Below are 22,009 nucleotides of genomic sequence, written 5' to 3'. Positions count from 1 at the left end.
CCCTGAGCTGTTCAGAGGCTGTCCTCCTCACTGCACATGTGGTACACTTCCCAAAGGGGCGAGTCCTTCTAAATTCAGAATCGTAATTTTAAAGTCACACCCCCTTCCTCCGTTCTGCCTCAGTTTCTCGTCCTGCTGACAGCACGGCCTGTGCTGGGGAACCGTCCCTCCAGTGTTTTCCAGGGCAGGGCTCTGCTGCTTGGTTCACTCCGTACCTGTGGTGCCGGTGGAGGGGCTGAAGGCCAACGAGCTGGTGGAGCTGAGGCGAGGCGTGGGGCTCCAGGCACCGGGAACAGCCCCGCCGGGGACGCAGGTCCAGGATGAGGCCTCTGGGCGTCTCCCCTTCGCACACAGGTTACACAGCAGCAGCCCTGAAACACGTGAACACAGCTGAAGGAACCAGATCCCTGGGCATCCCTGACGCCATCAGTCGGGACCAGCACTTCTGGTCAGCATCACAGCACACGCCGAGTGGTTCAGACCCAAGTCCCAGCCGAGACCCTGCCTGGACGCACGTGACCGTCACCGTGGAGCCACACTGGGGCACAGGCCGCGCTGGCCTGGGGCCCTGAGGGGCAGAGGGAACACCTCACGGAAACAACTCATCCTTTTATAAAATATTTATTCTAAAAAAAATCACACTGTACAAATTCATATAGAACATTCTCAAGGCTCATATTTATAAAAATGTGAACATAACAGACTGGAGTTAACGAACAAAACTTCGTTGTTTCTTTCTAAATTAAGAAGGAAAAAGTGTTCCTTTCTTCCAAGTACAGTGACAGCAAATGTCTAGAAGACATCCAGAGAGCCAGCCTGTAGAGCAAGGTTCTCCGCCAGCTCTGCAGTTCTGCTTCCCCAGAGGAATCCGACTCTGAACGCAGGGGAAGTGGGCGGCCCTTGGGGCCCCGGGCCTCGTCCATCCAGTCGGCTGCTCAGTGAGGCTCCCGAGGCTGGTTACGTACAGCGTAAAAGTTTGTGCTCAGAGAAAATCCAACACAGTTCGTTCGTAATTTCCTGTTCTCCAACTAAGTGGGTTTTCTGTACACTTGTTACGAAGTTCTGTACAAAAGCACGAAGCTCCTGGGAAGTGTAACTTCTGAAAGTTAAAAATGACGACACAGAAGCGTTTTCTACAGTTCAATCTGTACATTCACACGGAGGGAGGAACTCAGTAAAAAAGAATTCATAAATTCTGCACGAGGGAACCCTGGCGTCTTTACTTGAAAAGCTGGGGGTAAGTCTCAGCTCCCCCCTCGAACGGCCTCACCTTCCTGATGCTCGTCCCCCTCCAACTGTCAGGCGAGCAACCGCCCTCCCGGCCAGCCGCAGCCGCGCTCACAGCCAGGGGTGCCAGGCGGGGTCCATGCGGCACAGGTTGTCCAGGCTGTTGGCGGCGGCCACCAGGGTGTTCACTTTGCTCTCCCCGCCCTCGAACTGGGCAAGGTTGTGCAGGCGGGTCATGATGGCCGTGACGGCCTTCTGGACGAGGGAAACCAGCTGCTGGCTGTCCATGTTCTCGGGCTGCCCGGCAGCTGACAGAGGAGATGACGTGTCCTCCTGCGTCTTTTTGTGCCAAGCGATGATCTCGTCCCGAAGCACGGTTTTCAGGATGCCGTCCACCTGGGTGGGGAGAGAACAGAACGGTCCGCGCTTAACCAACAACAGCCCCGAGGGCGGCTCCCCAAGTGAGGGGCTCAGCCATGGCGGCCGACGGGCCATCAGCCTCAGCACCCGGGGCCAGGTGCCACAGGCACGCTGGTGGGGCCACCACAGCCAGACACGCGTGATGTCACCCCGTGGATTCTAAGCTGAAGAAAGAGGGAGGGAGGGGAGGGAGGGAGGGGCCAGCGGCTGCCGCTCCCCCTGGGGTCAGGGTGTGGGAACTGGGTCCACAGGGTGGGGAGGTGGTGGCTGCAGCAGGAAGGTGAGAAGCACCCGGGGGAGGGGACTGGAGAAGGGCCGGGGACCCAGAGGCCAGCGGTGGCACTGACATCACCGACAAGATGGCGTTCCCACGACGGGCACACCGTGCACAGGTCCTCCTGAACCACAACATGGGACCTCAGCCCATCGTCACCATCAAAGGACGCGGGAGCTTCGTGAGGCACCAGGGCTGCTTTAAAGTAACTTCGACTGACATGCTGAGGGTTTTATTCTGTGTTACTTGGCCCCAACAGAAGGTGTTATTAAAGGAGATTCCCACACAGCATGGTCTCTGTATTAGCCGAACGTAAAGGCAGTCACTACATTTGGGCCCAGAGTTTGGAGAAGGCCCAGTTCCCTCCCGTCTACACCAGCTCAGACTGTGCAGAGTAACTCCCAGTGTTTTTCCAAGTCGTAACAGGTCTTTAATATATGGAGGGCCTTCTTCACTCTTTCTAAAGTTTTCAATTAAATGCCACTCTAAGAATTACCCTGATTGCATAGAAACAATTGTTCTGGAAACAAACGAGAAGTTCATATTTGAAGCCGTAAGCCAAAGTGGATAGAAGTGCACTGCTGTTCCCTGCATCAGAGCAGACTCCTTTCTCAAGAAGGAATCGTGGGCTCTTTGTTCTCACTCATGTTCATAACAGCTCATCACTATATCCCACAGCAGCACCCCACACTGATGGGCATGTGCAACCGAAGATTAAAAAGAGCAAAGTTCTGGTTCACAGTTAAGAGATTATTCCATAATGTAAAACCTGTTCTATGTAAGTGTTTTGCAAAAGCAACTGGTGTCTGCAGCCTTCTCTAGACACAAACTGCTTATCTGGGAAAACAATAAACAAACCAATAGTAATACAGCTGGTCTCAGAAATTAAAAGAAAAAATAAATTGTGTTCCGTCCCCAACTGTGGAGAGACAGGATCAGGGTGAGAATGAACTGGATTTGAATCCCTGTCTGTCCTCCCCGAGCACAGTGCCGGGCACAGAGTGTCACAGCCCTGGCATGGCCAAGGGCATCTGCCACGTGGCATCTCATGGGGGTTCACTATTTGCCTCACGTGTCATGTCTGTTTAGGGCCCGTCACCGTAGCCCCAGTAAGACAGGAGCCATCCAACACGGACACACCTGCCCCCTTAAGCAGAAAGGTTTGCAAAATGAGAAACTGAAGGTAGCTATAAAATGGAGTAAACAAAACTGACACACAGAGGTAGTAGCTGGGGAAATTATCCAATAGAGGCTTCTAGATTGCTCTTTGTAAACTGGGTTCAGCATCCTAAACACTCATGGACAGAGAACATTTTAAACCCCTTTTCCCCAGTGAATGTGCTGTGAATGCTCTTCCCTCCTCCTGCCTTGTCTGCAGATCAGGGGCTCCTGTGAGCCCACCACGTGCAGAGTTACCCAGTCTGTGCTCCTCACAAGACGACCCCTTACCTACCTTGAAGTTGGGCTGGGCAAAGCACCGGGCGACGGCGATCATGGATGCGGTCAACGGGCCAGAGACACCGATGGTGGTCAGAAACTCAGATATGTTGGGTGTGAGGCGAAAAGGGACAGGACGGTTGGCATCTAAGTCTCCAGTTGCATCGTTTATATCAAATCGAAAGTAGGCCACGTTCAGTTTGCCGGTGTCCTAAAGTTCAGAAGGAGACGCTTCAGAAACTTAAAACAGTAGGACGCAGATTCTACAGGAGGGCTGGCCGCTCACATCAGGTTACCTGAGCGATCTGCAGCATCTCGGGGTTGAGTCTATTGAGATGCAAGACGAACTCCGCAAAGCCGATGAGTGCAAGCTGGATGGTGAACATCTTCCGGAAGGTCCAGTAGTCGGTGGCGTTGGGGAAGGTGTGCAGAGCCCACTCCTTAAGCATGCTGCGTGGCACCATGTTGCTCTGAACTTCCTTGAGGATGTCTCGAAGGACCTGAAATGACACATCACTCCATGACTCTTCCATCAAATTCACTTACTTTTTTCCTTCAAAAAGAAAACTCTCATACTGTAATTTCTTTCTTGCTTAGCACCACTTGAGTGAACTCTGCTGACAAATGCATACGCAGTGTCATTTGACCAATCATGAGGATGCACAAAATTGGTCAATTTCCCTCCGAGGTTCCATGTCTTATGCCCGAAGCAACAATGGAGCTCCGTGAATAAAAGTCTCAGCTGCATGATGTGTAATGATGTTTCACCAAGAATTTAGGTAATTAGCTGAATACTGTAACTCACCAACCACAGAATATACCAGGCCGATGAACAGAAGATCAAAAGAATAGCTGGATACTTCGTAACCAAGAATATTAAAGACAAAAGTTTTATAAACTGAAGGAGCTAGTCTTAAAACGAGATTAGATGTTACACAACACTTTAAACTGAATTCTACACTGGAAGACTCACGATACTGTTTCAAACATCACATACTTAAGAGATGGTCTCAAAAAAGAGTTTGTTGAGTTAAGCTGGCTCCCGTTAGACCAACTGGTAAAGGTATACAGGTCTCTTCTGGGCTAAGCCACACCCACGTGCTCTGGAAAACCACTAGTATGCAGGCCGTGAGCAACCAAGAACCACGCAGACTTCCAATCACGCGTTGTTTCTGTTCGCTTCATCAGCAAAATGGAAAGAAGCCCTTCTGAGATAGCAGAGTGAGGACTTCCAAAATCTACTGCTCCGTAAATGCAATGAGAACACTGCCAAAACCCATCAAAACAAACTTTTCCACAACTCTGGAAATTAAAGGCTTGCGACAATCTGAGCAACTTTTATTCAAGAAAAAGAAGGCTGAATCTTGGTGAGAACAGTGAGCTTCGTGGCAGTTTAATTGTCCTATTCCCATCCCTTCCTCCCCAGCTCCACAGTGGCCCTGAAAACCAACAGCCTTGTATCCTCGGTAGCTGTAAAAACAAGTAGGCTAACAGCCACTGGAGTGGGCAGAATCGGTGTGGTGACCCCAGAAAGGCCTGATCCCCAGAGGATGGTCACTGGTGACCTGTCGGCAGCCTCTGGAAAAAAAACCCCCATTTACTGGGCTTGTCTGTTTGAACTCAGAGCACACAAGAGGGCGGCCAGACCAGGGACAAGCTGGGGAGTGAGACGACGTGGGGGCTTTGAAAAGCTCCACCACATTCCTGGGAACCCTGAAGGCCAGCCTCATGCTCATGAGAAACCTCAGAAGGCCCACGCTCTCACTTCTGGTTGACGGCGAGATTCTGCACAAGCAGGCGGTGAAGGCTACAGCAGGGTTGTGAGCTACCCCCCATACACACACACAGACACACACACAGGGGCCCTCAAAAAAGGCCGAAAACTTATTGATTCAAGGCATTTAAGAAAATCTCTGTATGTGATTGGTTCAAGATGGCAGAGTAGAAGGACATGCTCTCACTCCCTCTTGTGAGAGCACCAGAATCACAACTAACTGCTGAACGATCACCGACAGGAAGACACTGGAACTCACCAGAAAAGATACCCCACGTCCAAAGACAAAGGAGAAGCCACAATGAGACGGTAGGAGGGGCGCAATCACAGTAAAATCAAATCTCATAACTGCTGGGTGGGTGACTCACAGACTGGAGAACACTTATACCACAGAAGTCCACCCACTGGAGTGAAGGTTCTGAGCCCCACGGCAGGCTTCCCAACCTGGGGGTCTGACAACGGGAGGAAGAATTCCTAGAGAATCAGACTTTGAAGGCTAGCGGGATTTGATTGCAGGACTTCGACACGTCTGGGGGAAACAGAGACTCCACTCTTGGAGGGCACACACAAAGCAATGTGTGCACTGGGACCCAGGGGAAGGAGCAGTGACCCCATAGGAGACTGAACCAGACCTACCTGCTAGTGTTGGAGGGTCTCCTGCAGAGGTGGGGGGTGACTGTGTCTCACCTTGAGGACAAGGACACTGGCAGCAGAAGTTTTGGGAAGTACTCCTTGGCGTGAGCCCTCCCAGAGTCCGCCATTAGCCCCACGAGAAAGAGTCCAGGTAGGCTCCAGTACTGGGTCGCCTCAGGCCAAACAACCAACAGGGAGGGAACACAGCCCCACCCATCAGCAGACAAGGGGATTAAAGTTTTATTGAGCTCAGACCACCAGAGCAACAGCCAGCTCTACCCACCACCAGTCCCTCCCATCAGGAAACTTGCACAAGCCTCTTAGATAGCCTCATCCACCAGAGGGCAGACAGCAGAAGCAAGAAGAACTACAGTCCTGCAGCCTGTGGAACAAAAACCACATTCACAGAAAGATAAACAAGATGAAAAGGCAGAGGGCTATGTACCAGATGAAGGAACAAGATAAAACCCCAGAAAAACAACTAAATGAAGTGGAGATAGGCAACCTTCCAGAAAAAGAATTCAGAATAATGATAGTGAAGATGATCCAGGACCTCGGAAAAAGAATGGAGGCAAAGATCGAGAAGATGCAAGAAATGTATAACAAAGACCTAGAAGAATTTAGAACAAACAAACAGAGAGGAACAATACAATAACTGAAATGAAAACTACACTAGAAGGAATCAATAATAGAATAACTGAGGCAGAAGAACAGATAAGTGACTTGGGAGACAGAATGGTGAAATTCACTGCTGTGGAACAGAATAAAGAAAAAAGAATGAAAAGAAATGAAGACAGCCTAAGACATCTCTGGGACATTAAACCCAACAATATTCGCATTACAGGGGTCCCAGAAGGAGAAGAGAAAGATAAAGGACCCGAGAAAATATTTGAAGAGACTATAGTCGAAAACTTCCCTAGGATGGGAAAGGAAATAGCCACCCAAGTCCAGGAAGGTCAGAGAGTCCCATACAGGATAAACCCAAGGAGAAACACGCCAAGACACCTAGTAATCAAATTGGCAAAAATTAAAGACAATGAAAAATTACTGAAAGCAGCAAGGGAAAAACGACAAATAACATACAGGGGAACTCCCATAAGGTTAACAGCTGATTTCTCAGCAGAAACTCTACAAGCCAGAAGGGAGTGGCATGACATATTTAAAGTGATGAAAGGGAAGAACCTACAACCAAGATTACTCTACCCAGCAAGGATCTCATTCAGATTCGATGGAGACATCAAAAGCTTTACAGACAAGCAAAAGCTAAGAGAATTCAGCACCACCAAACCAGCTCTACAACAAATGCTAAAGGAACTTCTCTAAGTGGGAAACACAAGAGAAGAAAAGGACCTACAAAAGTAACCCAAAACAATTAAGAAAATGGTCATAGGAACATACATATCGATAATTACCTTAAACGTGAATGGATTAAATGCTCCAACCAAAAGACACAGGCTTGCTGAAAGGATACAAAAACAAGACCCATATATGCTGTCTACAAGAGACCCACTTCAGACCTAGGGACACATTCAGACTGAAAGTGAGGGGATGGAAAAAGATATTCCATGCAAATGGAAATCAAAAGAAAGCTGGAGTAGCAATACTCATATCAGATAAAATAGACTTTAAAATAAAGAATGTTACAAGAGACAAGGAAGGACACTACATAATGATCAAGGGATCAATCCAAGAAGAAGATATAACAATTATAAATATATATGCACCCAACATAGGAACACCTCAATACATAAGGCAACTGCTAACAGCTATAAAAGCGGAAATCGACAGTAACACAATAATAGTGGGGGACTTTAACACCTCACTTACACCAAGGGACAGATCATCCAAACAGAAAATAAATAAGGAAACACAAGCTTCAAATGACACAATAAACCAGACAGATTTAATTGATATTTATAGGACATTCCATCCAAAAACAGATTACACTTTCTTCTCAAGTGAACATGGAACATTCTCCAGGATAGATCACATCTTGGGTCACAAATCAAGACTCAGTAAATTTAAGAAAACTGAAATCATATCAAGCATCTTTTCTGACCACAACACTATGAGATTAGAAATGAATCACAAGGAAAAAAACGTAAAAAACACAAACACATGGAGGCTAAACAATACGTTACTAAATAACCAAGAGATCACTGAAGAAATCAAAAAATACCTACAGACAAATGACAATGAAAACACGATGATCCAACACCTATGGGATGCAGCAAAAGCAGCTCTAAGAGCGAAGTTTATAGCTATACAAGTCTACCTCAAGTAACAAGAAAAATCCCAAATAAACAATCTAACCTTACACCTGAAGAACTAGAGAAAGAACAAACAAAACCCAAAGTTAGCAGAAGGCAAGAAATCATAAAGATAAGAGCAGAAATAAATGAAATAGAAACAAAGAAAACATTAGCAAAGATCAATAAAACTAAAAGCTGGTTCTTTGAGAAGATAAACAAAATTGATAAACCATTAGCCAGACTCATCAAGAAAAAGAGGGAGAGGACTCAAATCAATAAAATTAGAAATGAAAAGGAGAAGTTACAACAGACACCACAGAAATACAAAGCATCCTAAGAGACTACTACAAGCAACTCTATGCCAATAAAATGGACAACCTGGAAGAAATGGACAAATTCTTAGAAAGGTACAACCTTCCAAGACTGAACCAGCAAGAAACAGAAAATAGGAACAGACCAATCACAAGTAATGAAATTGAAACTGTGATTAAAAATCTTCCAACAAACAAAAGTCCAGGACCAGATGGCTTCACAGGTGAATTCTATCAAACATTTAGAGAAGAGCTAACACCCATCCTTCTCAAACTCTTCCAAAAAATTGCAGAGGAAGGAACACTCCCAAACTCAGTCTACGAGGCCACCATCCCCCTGATACCAAAACCAGACAAAGATACTACAAAAAAAGAAAATTGCAGACCAGTATCACTGATGAATATAGATGCAAAAATCCTCAACAAAATACTAGCAAACAGAATCCAACAACACATTAAAAGGATCACACACCATGATCAAGTGGGATTTATCCCAGGGATGCAAGGATTCTTCAATTTACGCAAATCAATCAATGTGATACAAACCATATGATCATCTCAATAGATGCAGAAAAAGCTTCTGACAAAATTCAATACCTATTTATGATAAAAACTCTCTAGAAATTGGGCATAGAGGGAACCTACCTCAACATAATAAAGGCCATATATGACAAACCCACAGCAAACATCATTCTCAATGGTGAAAAACAGAAAGCATTTCCTCTAAGATCAGGAACAAGACAAAGATGTCCACTCTCACCACTATTATTCAACATAGTTTTGGAGGTCCTAGCCACAGCAATCAGAGAAGAAAAAGAAATACAAATTGGAAAAGAAGTAAAACTGTCACCGTTTGCAGATGACATGATACTATACGTAGAGAATCCTAAAGATGCCACCAAAAAACTACTAGAGCTAATCAATGAAGTCGGTTAAGTTGCAGGATACAAAATTAATGCACAGAAATCTCTTGCATTCCTGTATACTAATGATGAAAAATCTGAAAGAGAAATTAAGGAAACACTCCCATTTACCACTGCAACAAAAAGAATAAAATACCCAGGAATAAACCTACCCAGGGAGACAAAAGACCTATATGCAGAAAACTGTAAGACACTGATGAAAGAAATTAAAGATGATTCCAACAGATGGAGAGATATACCATGTTCTTGGATTGGAAGAATCAATATTACAAAAATGACTATACTACCCAAAGCAATCTACAGGTTCAAAGCACTCCCTATCAAATTACCAATGGCAGTTTTTACAGAACTAGGACAAAAAATCTTAAAATTTGTATGGAGACACAAAAGACCCTGAATAGCCAAAGCAGTCTTGAAGGAAAAAAGCCGAGCTGGAGGAATTAAGACTCCCTGACTTCAGACTATACTACAAAGCTACAGTAATCAAGACAATATGGAACTGGCACAAAAACAGAAATATAGATCAATGGAACAAGATAGAAAGCCCACGCACCTACGGTCAACTAATCTATGAGAAAGAAGGCAACGATATACAATGGAGAAAAGACATCCTCTTCAATAAGTGGTGCTGGGAAAATTGGACAGCTACATGTAAAAGAATGAAATTAGAACACTCCCTAACGTCACACACAAAAATAAACTCAGAATGGATTACAGACCTAAATGTAATACCGGACACTATAAAACTCTTAGAGGAAAACATAGGACGAACACTCTTTGACATAAATCACAGCAAGATCTTTTTTGATCCACCTCCTAGAGTAATGGAAATAAAACCAAAAATAAACAAGTGGGACCTAATGAAACTTAAAAGCTTTTGCACAGCAAAGGAAACCACAAACAAGACGAAAAGACAACCCTCAGAATGAGAATAGTTGCAAACAAATCAATGGACAAAGGATTAATCTCCAGAATATATAAACAGCTCATGCAACTCAATATTAGAAAAAACAAACAACCCAATCCAAAAATGGGCAGAAGACCTAAATAGACATTTCTCCAAAGAAGACATACAGATGGCCAAGAAGCACATGAAAAGCTGCTCAACATCACTAATTATTAGAGAAATGCAAATCAAAACTACAATAAGTTATCACTTCACACCAGTTAGAATGGGCATCATCAGAAAATCTACAAACAACAAATGTTGGAGAGGGTGTGGAGAAAAGGGAACCCTCTTGCACTGCTGGTGGGAATGTAAATTGATACAGCCACTACGGAGAACAGTATGGATGTTCCTTAAAAAACTAAACATAGAATTACCATATGACCCAGCAATCCCACTACTGGGCATATACCCAGAGAAAACCATAATTCAAAAAGACACATGCACCCCAATGTTCACTGCAGCACTATTTACAATAGCCAGGCCATGGAAGCAACCTAAATGCCCATCGACAGATGAATGGATAAAGAAGATGTGGTACACACATACAATGGAATATTACTCAGCCATAAAAAGGAATGAAATTGGGTCATTTGTAGAGATGTGGATGAATCTAGAGACTGTCATCCAGAGTGAAGAAAGTCAGAAAGAGAAAAACAAATATCGTATATTAACGCATTTATGTGGAACCTAGAAAAATGGTACAGATGAACCGGTTTGCAGGGCAGAAACAGAGACACAGATGCAGAGAACAAATGTATGGACACCGAGGGTGGAAAATGGTGGGGGTGGGGGTGTGATGAATTGGGAGATTGGGATTGACATATATACACTAATATATATATATAATGGATAACTCATAAGAACCTGCTGTATAAAAAAATAAATAAAATTCAAAAATTCAAAAAAAAAAAGAATATCTCTGTAAATCACTGGCTGGCCACTGGGCTAACTGAGGAGACACCTCAGTGGCTGCACTTGTGTGAGGAGTGGTTACGTCCTCTAGGGAGAGTTGATGAGTTTGGTTTTGGATATTCCTCAATGGCATCCTGGAGAGAATCAGCCCAGGAAAGTCACTAAAACAAACAGCAACAACAACGAACCTTGGGGGGAAGGATGTGATTTCTAGAGTTGCCACATTATATTACCCAAAACATCAGTTTTCAATAGAAAGTTATGAGGCATGAAAAGAAGCAGGACAACATGGCCGATACACAGCCAAGAAGGTGATGTCACCTGTACCAAGTCACTTACACCCAGAACATATGAAGAATTCTTAGAATCAACAATAAAAAGACAAATCACCCAATTTAAAAACAAGCAAAGGACCTGAACAGACTTTTCTCCAAAGAAAATACGCAAACAGCCAATTAGCAAATGAAAAAATACTCAGCATCACTGGTTATCAAACCAAAATGAGCTAGTACTTCACACCCACTAGGATGGCTATAATCAAAAAGACAAAAAGACAGACTAAGCACTGTTAAGAATGTGGAGAAATTAGAACCCTCATATATTGCGGTCACTTTGGAAAACAGTTTGGCAGTTCATCAGAATGTTAAACATAAGAGTCACCATATAACCCAGCAATTCTACTCCTAGGTATATCTCCAAGAGAAATGAAAACACAGGCCTGCACAAAAACAGGTACACAAATGTTCACAGCAGCATTAATCATAACAGTATAAACAAGCTAAAGTCTATCAACTCATGAACAGATAAATTAAATGTGTTATATTTATACAAGGGAATAATCAGCAATAAAGAAAACAAACTACTGACACATGCTACAACACAGATAACCTTGAGAACACGCTCAATGAAAGAAGCCACACATTGAAGACCACATGTTGTATTCCGATCCCATGATGCACCCAGAATAAGCAAATTCACAGAGACAGAAAGATCTGTGGTCACCAGGGGTGGGGACAGAGAAGAATAGGGAGTGACTAGGAACAGGTATGAAGTTTTTTTCGGGTGATGCAATGTTTTAAAGATAGATAGTGGTGATGACTAACTCTGTGAATACTGAAAACATTAAATTGTACACTTTTTTTTTTTTTTTTTTTTTTGCGGTACGCCGGCCTGTCACTGTTGTGGCCTCTCCCGTTGCGGAGCACAGGCTCCGGACACGCAGGCCCAGCGGCCATGGCTCACGGGCCCAGCCGCTCCGCGGCATGTGGGATCTTCCTGGACCAGGGCACAAACCCGTGTCCCCTGCATCAGCAGGCAGACTCTCAACCACTGTGCCACCAGGGAAGCCCCTAAATCGTACATCTTAAAGGGGAAATTTTATGGCATGTGAATAATATCCCAATTATAATACCCAAAGGTGTTACAAAAAACTACAAAGGATGAAGCAGCAGAGTTAATAACAAAACAAACTAGGGGACAAAGACTAAGAAGAGGGAACCAAGCTGGGATTATTTGTATTGTCAGCATCTCCAGCTGGCCCAGCAGGACCCTAGCACTGTTTCTACGCTGGACCAGTCATCAGCTCCATCTTTACAAAGCGATAGGGCATTCTGAGGTAGCCATGTATTTGCAGACAGGAGTTGATGGTTTCCACACTGTGAAAGGTACATGCAGCCTGAAGAATCCAATCCATTCATCTCCCACAAACACCCCAAAACTGCCCATGCTCCACAGAGGCCAACCAGAACAGAGGAATCCCACCTGCTTTACCGGCAAGAAGGTGGAGGCTTACACAAGACCCTGTGCCCTGAGCACTGCCGCGGTGGGTGAAACGAGCACCTGTGGGCTCCATCCTCCTAAACCAAGTCCTCTGGGACCCAGATTAATGTAGACCAGTCCCCGGGAGAACAGAGGCAAGTCACAGCTTCCAGCTCTAGGGTGTCTCTCCTAGAAACCGTGAGGCCCTCTCGGGAAACACAGGAAGGACGCCAGAGGCATCCAGAGAATGGCCCAAAGAGATGCCTTTTGGTGACGCAGACAATTCTGGATAAAACTTTCTCATCCAGGGGCCACCCCTGCCCTGCTATCCATCAAGGGCAGGAACCTGCAGGTGGAGAGGGACCTTCGTCCACCTGACAGGTGCAGCCGAGAACCGTCCAGGACTCGGCGGGGGGCACTGTGCTGCCACCCTAGGCGAAAGAAACAGCCAGCCCGACGTGTTTCAGGGTTCCCCACTTTCTGTATTTTAGAATGTACATGTGGTACAGAGACTGTGTGGCACCTTAAGGCCCTGCAGCAAACCAGACAAACGTGAACACTACGTGGGGAGACAGCCTCCCATCACCTAGACCTGGTTTGTTGGCCAAATGAACCTGCCATGAAGTTACTCTTAAAATTCTGATATCTGGGCCTCTCTGCAAGTGCAGGTAAAGGACTATGAGGCTCTGCAAGGTCGAAACGTACCTCTCTGTCCTGTTACAACAAATGGTCTGCAGCAAATGCCCCTTCACCAAGGCCCACGGCCACTTCACCAGTCCAACTGGACCCCCTGCCCGGCCCCGGCCCCCCCGCACCTGGTGGCTGGCCTGTGTCCCGCGCGCCTGCACGGTGGCCAGGCGGTCATAGTAGCGGGAGATGGGGTTGTCGTGCTCGATGCCCTTCTTGGCACAGCGCTGCTTGTAGATCTCCACCAGGGAGAGTGAGGATGGGTTGTCCTCCACCAGGCGCATCTGCGGGGACACGGCCACCACGCGCGGGACTGAGGAGAGAGGGGAGAGACGGGCAGATGAGAGCGGGGCTCACAGGCCAGCGCTGGGGCAGAGGCGCGGGCGAAGCCGGGAGAGCGCGGTCACACGGCGCGGTGGCCTCAGCCCACGGCCTGAGGCTCCGTCTAGCAGGGCCGGAGCCCAAGCCGCCCGTGACCTGCGTTTAAGGCACAGGTGACCAGGAAGGCCTCACTAGGCAACCTCACGAGAAGAACAAGGAGGCTGTGCCGCCAAGTGCTCTGGAGCTGAGCAGCACAGCTCTGAGCCAAGTCTGCCAGGCTGCGGGGCGGGGGGGGGGGGGGGGGGCGGTGGGCACACGACGCCTCTGACTTCTAATCGAGAGTTGATTCAGTCTAACGCCAGTTAAAGCTTGGCTACTGGCCCGTTGCCATGGCTTCAACCCATGAAGAAATTCCTACAGGACTCCAGGGGACATACACGGACCACCACCTGGAGCTAACCAGGAGCTTGTTTCTTTGGAAGCAGCAAAGAACACCAACTAGCACAGCTGGGACCAACACGGTAGATCACGTTACATTCGTGTGAAAATGCACACAGCTTTCTACAGACCTGTTTTTTTTTTTTTTTAAATGTACTTCTTATTTGGGGATGTTGAACTTAAGAGCAAGAGATTTTAGGTCAGAATAGGCTGGATCACAACTTAGCTAGCAGAAGAAAGTTCCGTACAGGACCAGATAATATGCGTTGCAATGGGCTCCTAAACTGGGGATTAACGCTGAAGTTAACAATAGCTCCCTCCTCTGGGTGGGATTACGGGCAGCTCATCTACACCCCTTACTACAGACTCACAATTCACCCACGACAACTCGGTTCTGGGAAGACCTCACTCAACGTTGCTGGTTGCTGCCTGCCTGAGATTTCTGTGGCCTGCCCGGGGCTCCTTGACTCCCAGGCAGCACCTCAGGCGGTGCCCACACACTGCAGGCTGTGTCCCGGAGCAGATCTGAGACTGCACTTAAAAACTGCCACGTGCCGTGAGCACACGCCCAACAAGCCCTCACCTCGGCTGGGCATCACCAGAGCCTGGGACGATTCCTGGGGAAGTGAGGAGGGCCGTGTGCACGGGCCCAGGGCCTCCTTCTCCAGACAAGTCCTCATTGGGCGCCCGTCCTGCGGGGAGGAGCCTCAGGCCCCAGGGGTGGAGGTGTCCCCTCCCTCCAGGAGCAGGGCCCCTGCAGGCACCAGCCCTCAGCCTACCGCCTGCCCCCACCTGGCGGGGCTCAGAGACTCGCAGCTGCTGACACAGACGGCACAGGCTGCCGGTGCCGGGTGTCGCTGTGCAGCCCCTGGGCCGTGCTGGTACCTGTGAAGAATAAGTGCCTCTTGGTGGTTTCCTTCCTCTTTTCCAAGCAGGGGTTGAGCAGGCGGAGCAGCTGCAGCACGCGCTCCTCCCGCCGCGACTCCGTCAGGCAGGCGTCGTTCATGACCAGGTATGGGTAGATCTTTCCGTTGTGCCCGCGGATGTACAGCCTCCTGGCTGCCGTGTTGTGCTTCTGCACAATCTCCACCCGGGGCATAAACCTGCCGGGAGGAGTGGACAATCAGACACCAACGCCCCAAGCCGCAACTTCCAAGCCTTTCCTTTGAGAAGAAAATGGAGCTGTACAGAAGCGGCTGTCAGAACCGCCCTGGAAACAGACTGTACGACAGAGGCGGTTTGTCATTTACACCCCACCTCACTGCGACAAGGTAGTCGTGCCACAGTATCGGAGGGAAAACGAGAGGAGGAAGAGAAGGCGAAGCTGGAAGTTTCAAACAGGCACGCCGAGGGTCCAGCCTCAGCAGCCAGAGACGGGCGCTAACCGGCCCAGAGGAGTCCAGCAGCCACGACGGCACGGGCCCCACTGGCTGGCGCTGGGGCAGAGGACCAGGTGCCCGAGGAGCGAGCGTGGGCCGTGGGCCTGAGCACGCTGACGGCAGGAGGGGGAGGGGGCGGCCAGGACGGGTCAGGTTTGGAGGAAACACCTGACCATTAAGGGTCGCCCCTTCACAGCTCACTTTACATTTTAAATGAGATGCAACTTGCTTCGCTCTGGTAAATTTGACCATTGTCTGATTCTTTTGAATCCTGTGCTTTGAGTTTACAGAAGACTGCGAAACTATACTTTGTCAAGTTCCATGGGGATTCAGAAAGGGTTCTTTTGAGAGCAAACAAAAGCTTGACTCAAACAAGACACTGAACCCAGTGGTTAGACCAGACCCTTTAAAGGTACTCATATCCTAGAGCAACACTGTGTCCTCTCCCGTTTTGGGGGAAGGAGTGCAGAGGGGAGGGAATTACAATGTGACCCGCTGGCCAGGTCTGCCTGGGGGGTCTGTGGGGAAGGTTTTGGTGATCCCGGGCCAGGTCGGGCTCACTCACCGAGCGATCTTGATGTAGTAATGTGTCGGCTTTGGCATCAGAAATTCCCCAGGAATTTCTACCTCAGCTGTCTGTGCTGAGAAATTGCTCAAAAACCGGCACTTTTCTTCTATGAGGAAGAATTTTGGAAGTTGCTTGGTTTTAGCCTCCAGAATTTTGATCCACTTTTTCAGTTTAGAAATAAGATTATGAAGCTTCATGGAACCTGGAACACTGAAGTCAAAATCTGTAAAATAAAATATGATTAGAAACATTTTTAGTCATTTGGGCTATTTCTAATTCACTACAAAAACCACAGCTCAAGCACCTCCCAGGTAGGAAACAGACACATCTCACGTCTAGTCTGCAGCAAAGCACTGTAAGTCACAGGACGGATATAAATAGCATGGACCCTCAAGGATTAAGTTAAACAAGGTAGCACGCATTAAGGCCCTCAGCACAGCACCCGGCTACTCCAGCAGTTCTAATCATCACGCCCACGCGTGACCTCAATTGTGTACAGGGTCATCAGTTTTATGAAAGTCAATGTACTTTAAAAAAAAATTACATTATTTATTTATTTTTGGCTGCGTTGGGTCTTCGTTGCTGCATACAGGCTTTCTCTAGTTGCGGCAAGCGGGGGCTACTCTTCGTCGCAGTGCACGGGTTTCTCATAGTGGTGGCTTCTCTTGTGGTGGAGCATAGGCTCCAGACGCACGGGCTTCAGTACTTGTGGCACACAGGCTCAGTAGTTGTGGCACACGGGCTTAGTTGCTCCGCAGCATGTGGGATCTTCTTGGACCAGGGCTCAAACCCGTGTCCCCTGCATTGGCAGGTGGATTCTTAACCACTGTGCCACCAGGGAAGCCCCTGAAAGTCAATGCACTTTTATTGTGTGGGGTTTTTTTTCACAGCATTTCTCTGGTTTCCCTTTAACTCTAGCATGACTTCACACAAGCGGGTGGCTGGAGAGGTCCCCATGCACCAACACGAGGAGGCAGGTTTCCACCCAGGCTCCCCGGCAGAGCTACGGCAGAGGCCACCCAGCCAGGACGCAGGCAGCTGCACACAGGGGCTGCTCCTTCTCAGCTCTGGATCAGGAAGGTGTTACCAAGCTGACATTCATGTAATGGATTTTTGTTTGTTACTTTTCGTTAACTTTTATTTTGAAATGAATATAGATTCACAGGAGTGAAAAGAAATGTACAGAGAGGGCCACACACCCCTTTCCGAAACCAAGGCATTGGCATAACCCCCAGGGCTGATTCAGATATGTGTCCTGTGTGTGCGCGCGTGCATGTGTGTCTCCGTGAGATGCCATGTAGGGAGCGCCAAACCAGCACCGTGACCAAGATGCTCACCGTCCATCACCAAGGACGCCCAAAGCCTCTCAGAGCCACAGCCACCTCCCCGCCCACATCCCTGACGCCTGGCTCCCACTACTCTGGCCTCCATCTTGATTATTACGCTATCTCACAAGTGTCTCATACTTAAGCAGCGTGCAGCAGGAATCCTTTTGAGGCTGGCTTTCTGCATCCAGCGTAATTTCTTCGAGGTCCACCTAAGCTGCTGTTAACTCCTCTTTATTTGCTTTACATGAGTATGGAAATACCACACGTTGTGTATCCATTCTCCTTAGAGGGGCATTTGGGTGGACTTCAGTTTAGAGCTATTACAAATAAAGCGGCTATCAACACTTGGGTATAAGTTTTTGCTTGTAAATAAGTCTTCTCTGAGATAAATTTAATGTACTGTTTTGAACTCCCTTCTACCTCCTTAAAGACTTGGAGCTAGTACCCAATGCATTCAATGTTGCTGGAGATGGAGGAACAACTCTCCTCCACTTTCTAGACCAGAACACAGTGCTAAAACCCAGAGACGGTCCTCCCTGGGGGCACATGACAAGAGGCGTTGGACAGCTCTTGATTTAAGTATCTGAAACTCGCTACACGTTGTGGCTGGTCAGAGCCTCATAGCTGTCCTCCTTTCAAGTTTCAGTGTTTGTCATTTTTTTCACATCAGAATCTGGATGATTTGTTCCACTTCTAATTCTCTATTTCAGACCACATTTGATTTAATGATCTGGATATTTTAAAATAAAGATACATTAAATATCACTTCTTTCAAGTAATATATGATGGTTTCCATGAAACTTTCATCTCAGACTCTTTCTTTTTCAGAGGATGACAGACCACACAAGCACGAGCTCCAGGGGATGCAGCTGTGCCTGTGTGTACACTGGGGGGACGAGGGTCCCTACGACAGATGAGGGTTTGGGCTGAGGGAGACTGGACCGTTCACCTCAGATCATGCAGAAAGAGGTGGGGCTCCTGTGGGTCTAGGGAAATGCATGAACCTGAACTGGGGACAGGATTAGAAACACAACCTCCTTATCATCTTGCCACCAGAATCCACTACAGGTCTGAACCTTACCTGTCACCTCGGGCCCTGCACTGTTGGGTCTTACTGCCTCACCTTACCCTGTTGCGTTTTCCCATGAAAACCAAGCAGAAGGAGAGACGGGGGAGCAGAAGCAGGTCTGTCCTAAAACCCTGTGTCTAACCTGACAGGGAGCCCGGTGCTCTGGCCCTGAAACCTTGACCTTTCACAGGAGGGAAGGACGTGCAGTCCCAGGCAGGGAATGTCAGTTTCCTTGTGATCCAGTCTGTATTTTAAACACAGTCTAACCAGCTCGCCCGGTACTGTGCTCATGAAAACGAACAGATGTGGTTAACTTAGATGCTAAGATGGAGGAAAAACGTTGAGTGGGAGCTCCCTTGGATCAGGACTCACCGGTTGTGAACTGGCCCTTCAGCTTCTGGAAGACAGGGTCCTGTGCAGTGGCCTGTGCGCGCCGGGCCAAGGACTCGGAGGCCGCGCTGGAGAACATGGTCGAGACGTTGGACACGTTCTCCAGACCCACCCCGAACGTGCTCACCAGCTTCTTGACGAAGTTGAGAGTATGGGGCGTAATCTTGGCATCTGACACTGCTCCGCTTTTCTCAAATGCGACAGAGTAGCACTTCGCCAGGCCCTGCTGGAGCTGCCTGAGAACCTGGGGGAAAGAGACCCGAGGCAGCTTGCACACAGAGCTCTCCATTCAAGCAACCCACCCACCGACCAAAAAGGACCTGCCCCGCCCACCCGGCCCCACCACTGACAAAGCTCTTCTCGGCACCTGGCGCACAGCAGGCGTCAGCACCAGACTGTGCGGAACCAGGGGGCCGCCCGGACACTCATGCCATGAGCTGTGTTCTTAACAATGAGAAGCAACTGTCCTGAACATTTAAAGAAAAAAAAAAAAAAAAAAGACCCAAGACCCCACTTTTTGCATCATACACATACCTTTCTGTTGAGCAACCAAGGAAAAAAACCTATTTTCAGATCACTTCAGTGTACTCTGCACACACACAAAATAACACAGTACTAACGAGGGGGCTTGTGGCCAACCAGACAAATATCTGGGCAACAAAGCCTGATTATTCTATCACCGCCACTAAGGTTGTGGCCTGAGAACCAGCTCCCAGCTCCTGGAGACGAGCGGCCAGTGAGTGAGCCCTGCCCACACCACCGCTGCTCCCTGGTCACTGGTGGCATTTCAGTGATTAAGCTCATACACGCGAACAAAATAAGCATTTTAAGGCCAGAAATGGCTTTCTCAATCTCATCTTCTTTTGAAGTCTTCTGCTTCCAATATTAAGGCAGCGCTAGCGTGCAGACCTGAAGTATTTGCTGTTCCACCGTTCAATCCAACAACAAACATATACACAACCAGGCAGGTAGTCTCAAGAGAACATGGCCATGAAAGCATTCCAAACGATCCATCCCCTCCGCAGGATGCCAGCACCCCCGAGACCACATCACATACCTCCTCGTGCCAGTTTTCCCGGAACCAGACCATCTGATCGACGATGCCTTCCAGGGAAGACAGCAGGGTCGGGTGCAGCTCCCGCTGCATGTGCATGATTCGGCTGCAGCGCCACATGGGGGCCGTGGCTCTTATGGGCCCTGGATCTGATGCAGAATGGGACTGGTTACCCACTGAACTTGGCTGCTGCTGTCCAGAATCTGAGAGCAACACACACAACGCCAATGTCAGCGCCAAACTGACCGATGGGAGAGTCGGTGCTCTAAGGACCCACCGGCCAAAGGAACGCTGGTTCCTGCCGGCGTGGGACACATCCCGGGGCGCTTCCCAGGGGCTGTGCGGGAAGCGCCCTGGCTCTAAGGAGAGGGCGCTGCGGAGAGCGCAGCCCCTACAACTGGGCTTCCAGTGGTTCCAGGAGGCGTATGTGTTGAGAGAGAAAGCAGGTATGGCAGCACGTAACTGGTGGGTCTGGGTGAGGGTGTGCAGGCTTCACTGGACTCTCTAACTTCAGTGGAAGTTTGAACATTTTTTTAAATGTCTGGCAGAACATTTCAAAATTCATTCCTTGTATTAGAGCTCAGAGAATCTAGTAGTTAACAAGTCAGCCTACATGTTTTCATCTAGGTAAACCAAACCACATGTATAAAATGCCATCTTTGAAAAATACAGTCACTCGGGCTTCCCTGGTGGCGCAGTGGTTGAAAGTCCGCCTGCGGATGCAGGGGACACAGGTTCGTGCCCCGGTCCGGGAAGATCCCACATGCCGCGGAGCGGCTGGGCCCGTAAGCCATGGCCGCTGAGCCTGCGCGTCCGGAGCCTGTGCTCCGCAACGGGAGAGGCCACAACAGTGAGAGGCCCGCATACCGCAAAAAAAAAAAAAAAAAAAAAATACAGTCACTCACTATATAAGAAATATGTTGTAGGGACTTCCCTGGTGGTGCAGTGGTTAAGAATCCACCTGCCAATGCAGAGGACACGCGTTTGAGCCCTGGTCCGGGAAGATCCCACATGCCGCGGGAAGATCCCACATGCCACGGAGCCCGTGCGCCACAACTACTGAGCCTGTGCTCTAGAGACCGCGAGCCACAACTACTGAGCCTGTGTGTGCCACAACTACTGAAGCCCACATGCCTAGAGCCCGTGTTCCTCAACAAGAGAAGCACTGCAATGAGAAGACTGCATACTGCAAAGAAGAGTAGCCCCCACTCGCCGCAACTAGAAAAGGCCCGCACGTAGCAATGAAGACCCAAGGCAGCCAAAAATAAATAAATAAATAAATTTTTTGAAAAAGGAAAAAAGAAATATGTTGTAGAACCTCCTTTGCTCATTCTTTTAGCTTCAGCTCTCTTAGCATAAAAAAATCTTAACTTTCAAATGACCAAAACACGAATCTACCCAGGTACCCAGGAGGTTGGAGCTAGCACGCTGTGCAGTCCTCACCCACCCGGCGCAGGACCAGAAGATGCTGCCACTGTCCAGTGGATGGAGTCACCTTCCTAGCCAGACTCTGGCCTCGCAGCATAAATGTCTACATATTAAAAACGTGGTAAAGCAAGTAAACGTGGTGTTTACAAAGCACCATGCTTAGTGGGTAACTGAAACCATTAAATTATTTCTTTATGCACCAGAACTATTCAATATAGATTATAAACCTCTATTTCGAGGACGTTTTTACATTTGGGGAGATTGATTTCTATGCTGATCCCCTGACAGCTGAAGATATTCCTTATAACACCGTAACTGACATTTATAATGTTTACCAGGATGCATTTATAACTAATGAGGCAAGTTCAACTTTATAATTATCTATACCTAAAAATTTCATATATTTTTTTCTACTTAGGGATCGAATCACTCAGGCAGATGAACACCCTCTTACGCTGTGGCGAAGGAGAACCAGAA

The 22,009-nt window shown here is 47.9% G+C and overlaps 1 protein-coding gene across 1 annotated transcript in view; it reads right to left on the bottom strand.

Annotated features, from left to right (window-relative positions):
- Positions 1 to 611: 611 nt before the first annotated feature.
- TRRAP (transformation/transcription domain associated protein) overlaps positions 612 to 22,009 on the bottom strand; it is a 110,846-nt gene continuing 89,448 nt past the window's right edge. Inside the window, exons 66-73 of the mRNA XM_082669519.1 lie at positions 20,108 to 20,307; positions 19,033 to 19,294; positions 16,261 to 16,486; positions 15,202 to 15,419; positions 13,686 to 13,870; positions 3,655 to 3,858; positions 3,375 to 3,569; positions 612 to 1,623 (exon numbers count right to left, since the gene is read on the bottom strand). Coding sequence (XP_082525645.1) covers positions 1,339 to 1,623; positions 3,375 to 3,569; positions 3,655 to 3,858; positions 13,686 to 13,870; positions 15,202 to 15,419; positions 16,261 to 16,486; positions 19,033 to 19,294; positions 20,108 to 20,307 — 1,775 coding nt within the window. The 3' untranslated portion in view covers positions 612 to 1,338. The remainder of the gene's footprint in view (positions 1,624 to 3,374; positions 3,570 to 3,654; positions 3,859 to 13,685; positions 13,871 to 15,201; positions 15,420 to 16,260; positions 16,487 to 19,032; positions 19,295 to 20,107; positions 20,308 to 22,009) is intronic.

The sequence above is a fragment of the Grampus griseus genome (assembly GCF_964374135.1).
Source record: "Grampus griseus genome assembly, chromosome: 14".
Classification (NCBI taxonomy): Eukaryota; Metazoa; Chordata; class Mammalia; order Artiodactyla; family Delphinidae; genus Grampus; species Grampus griseus.
The sequence above is the reverse complement of the archived record's forward strand: the minus strand, read 5'-3'. Positions and strand labels throughout refer to the sequence as shown.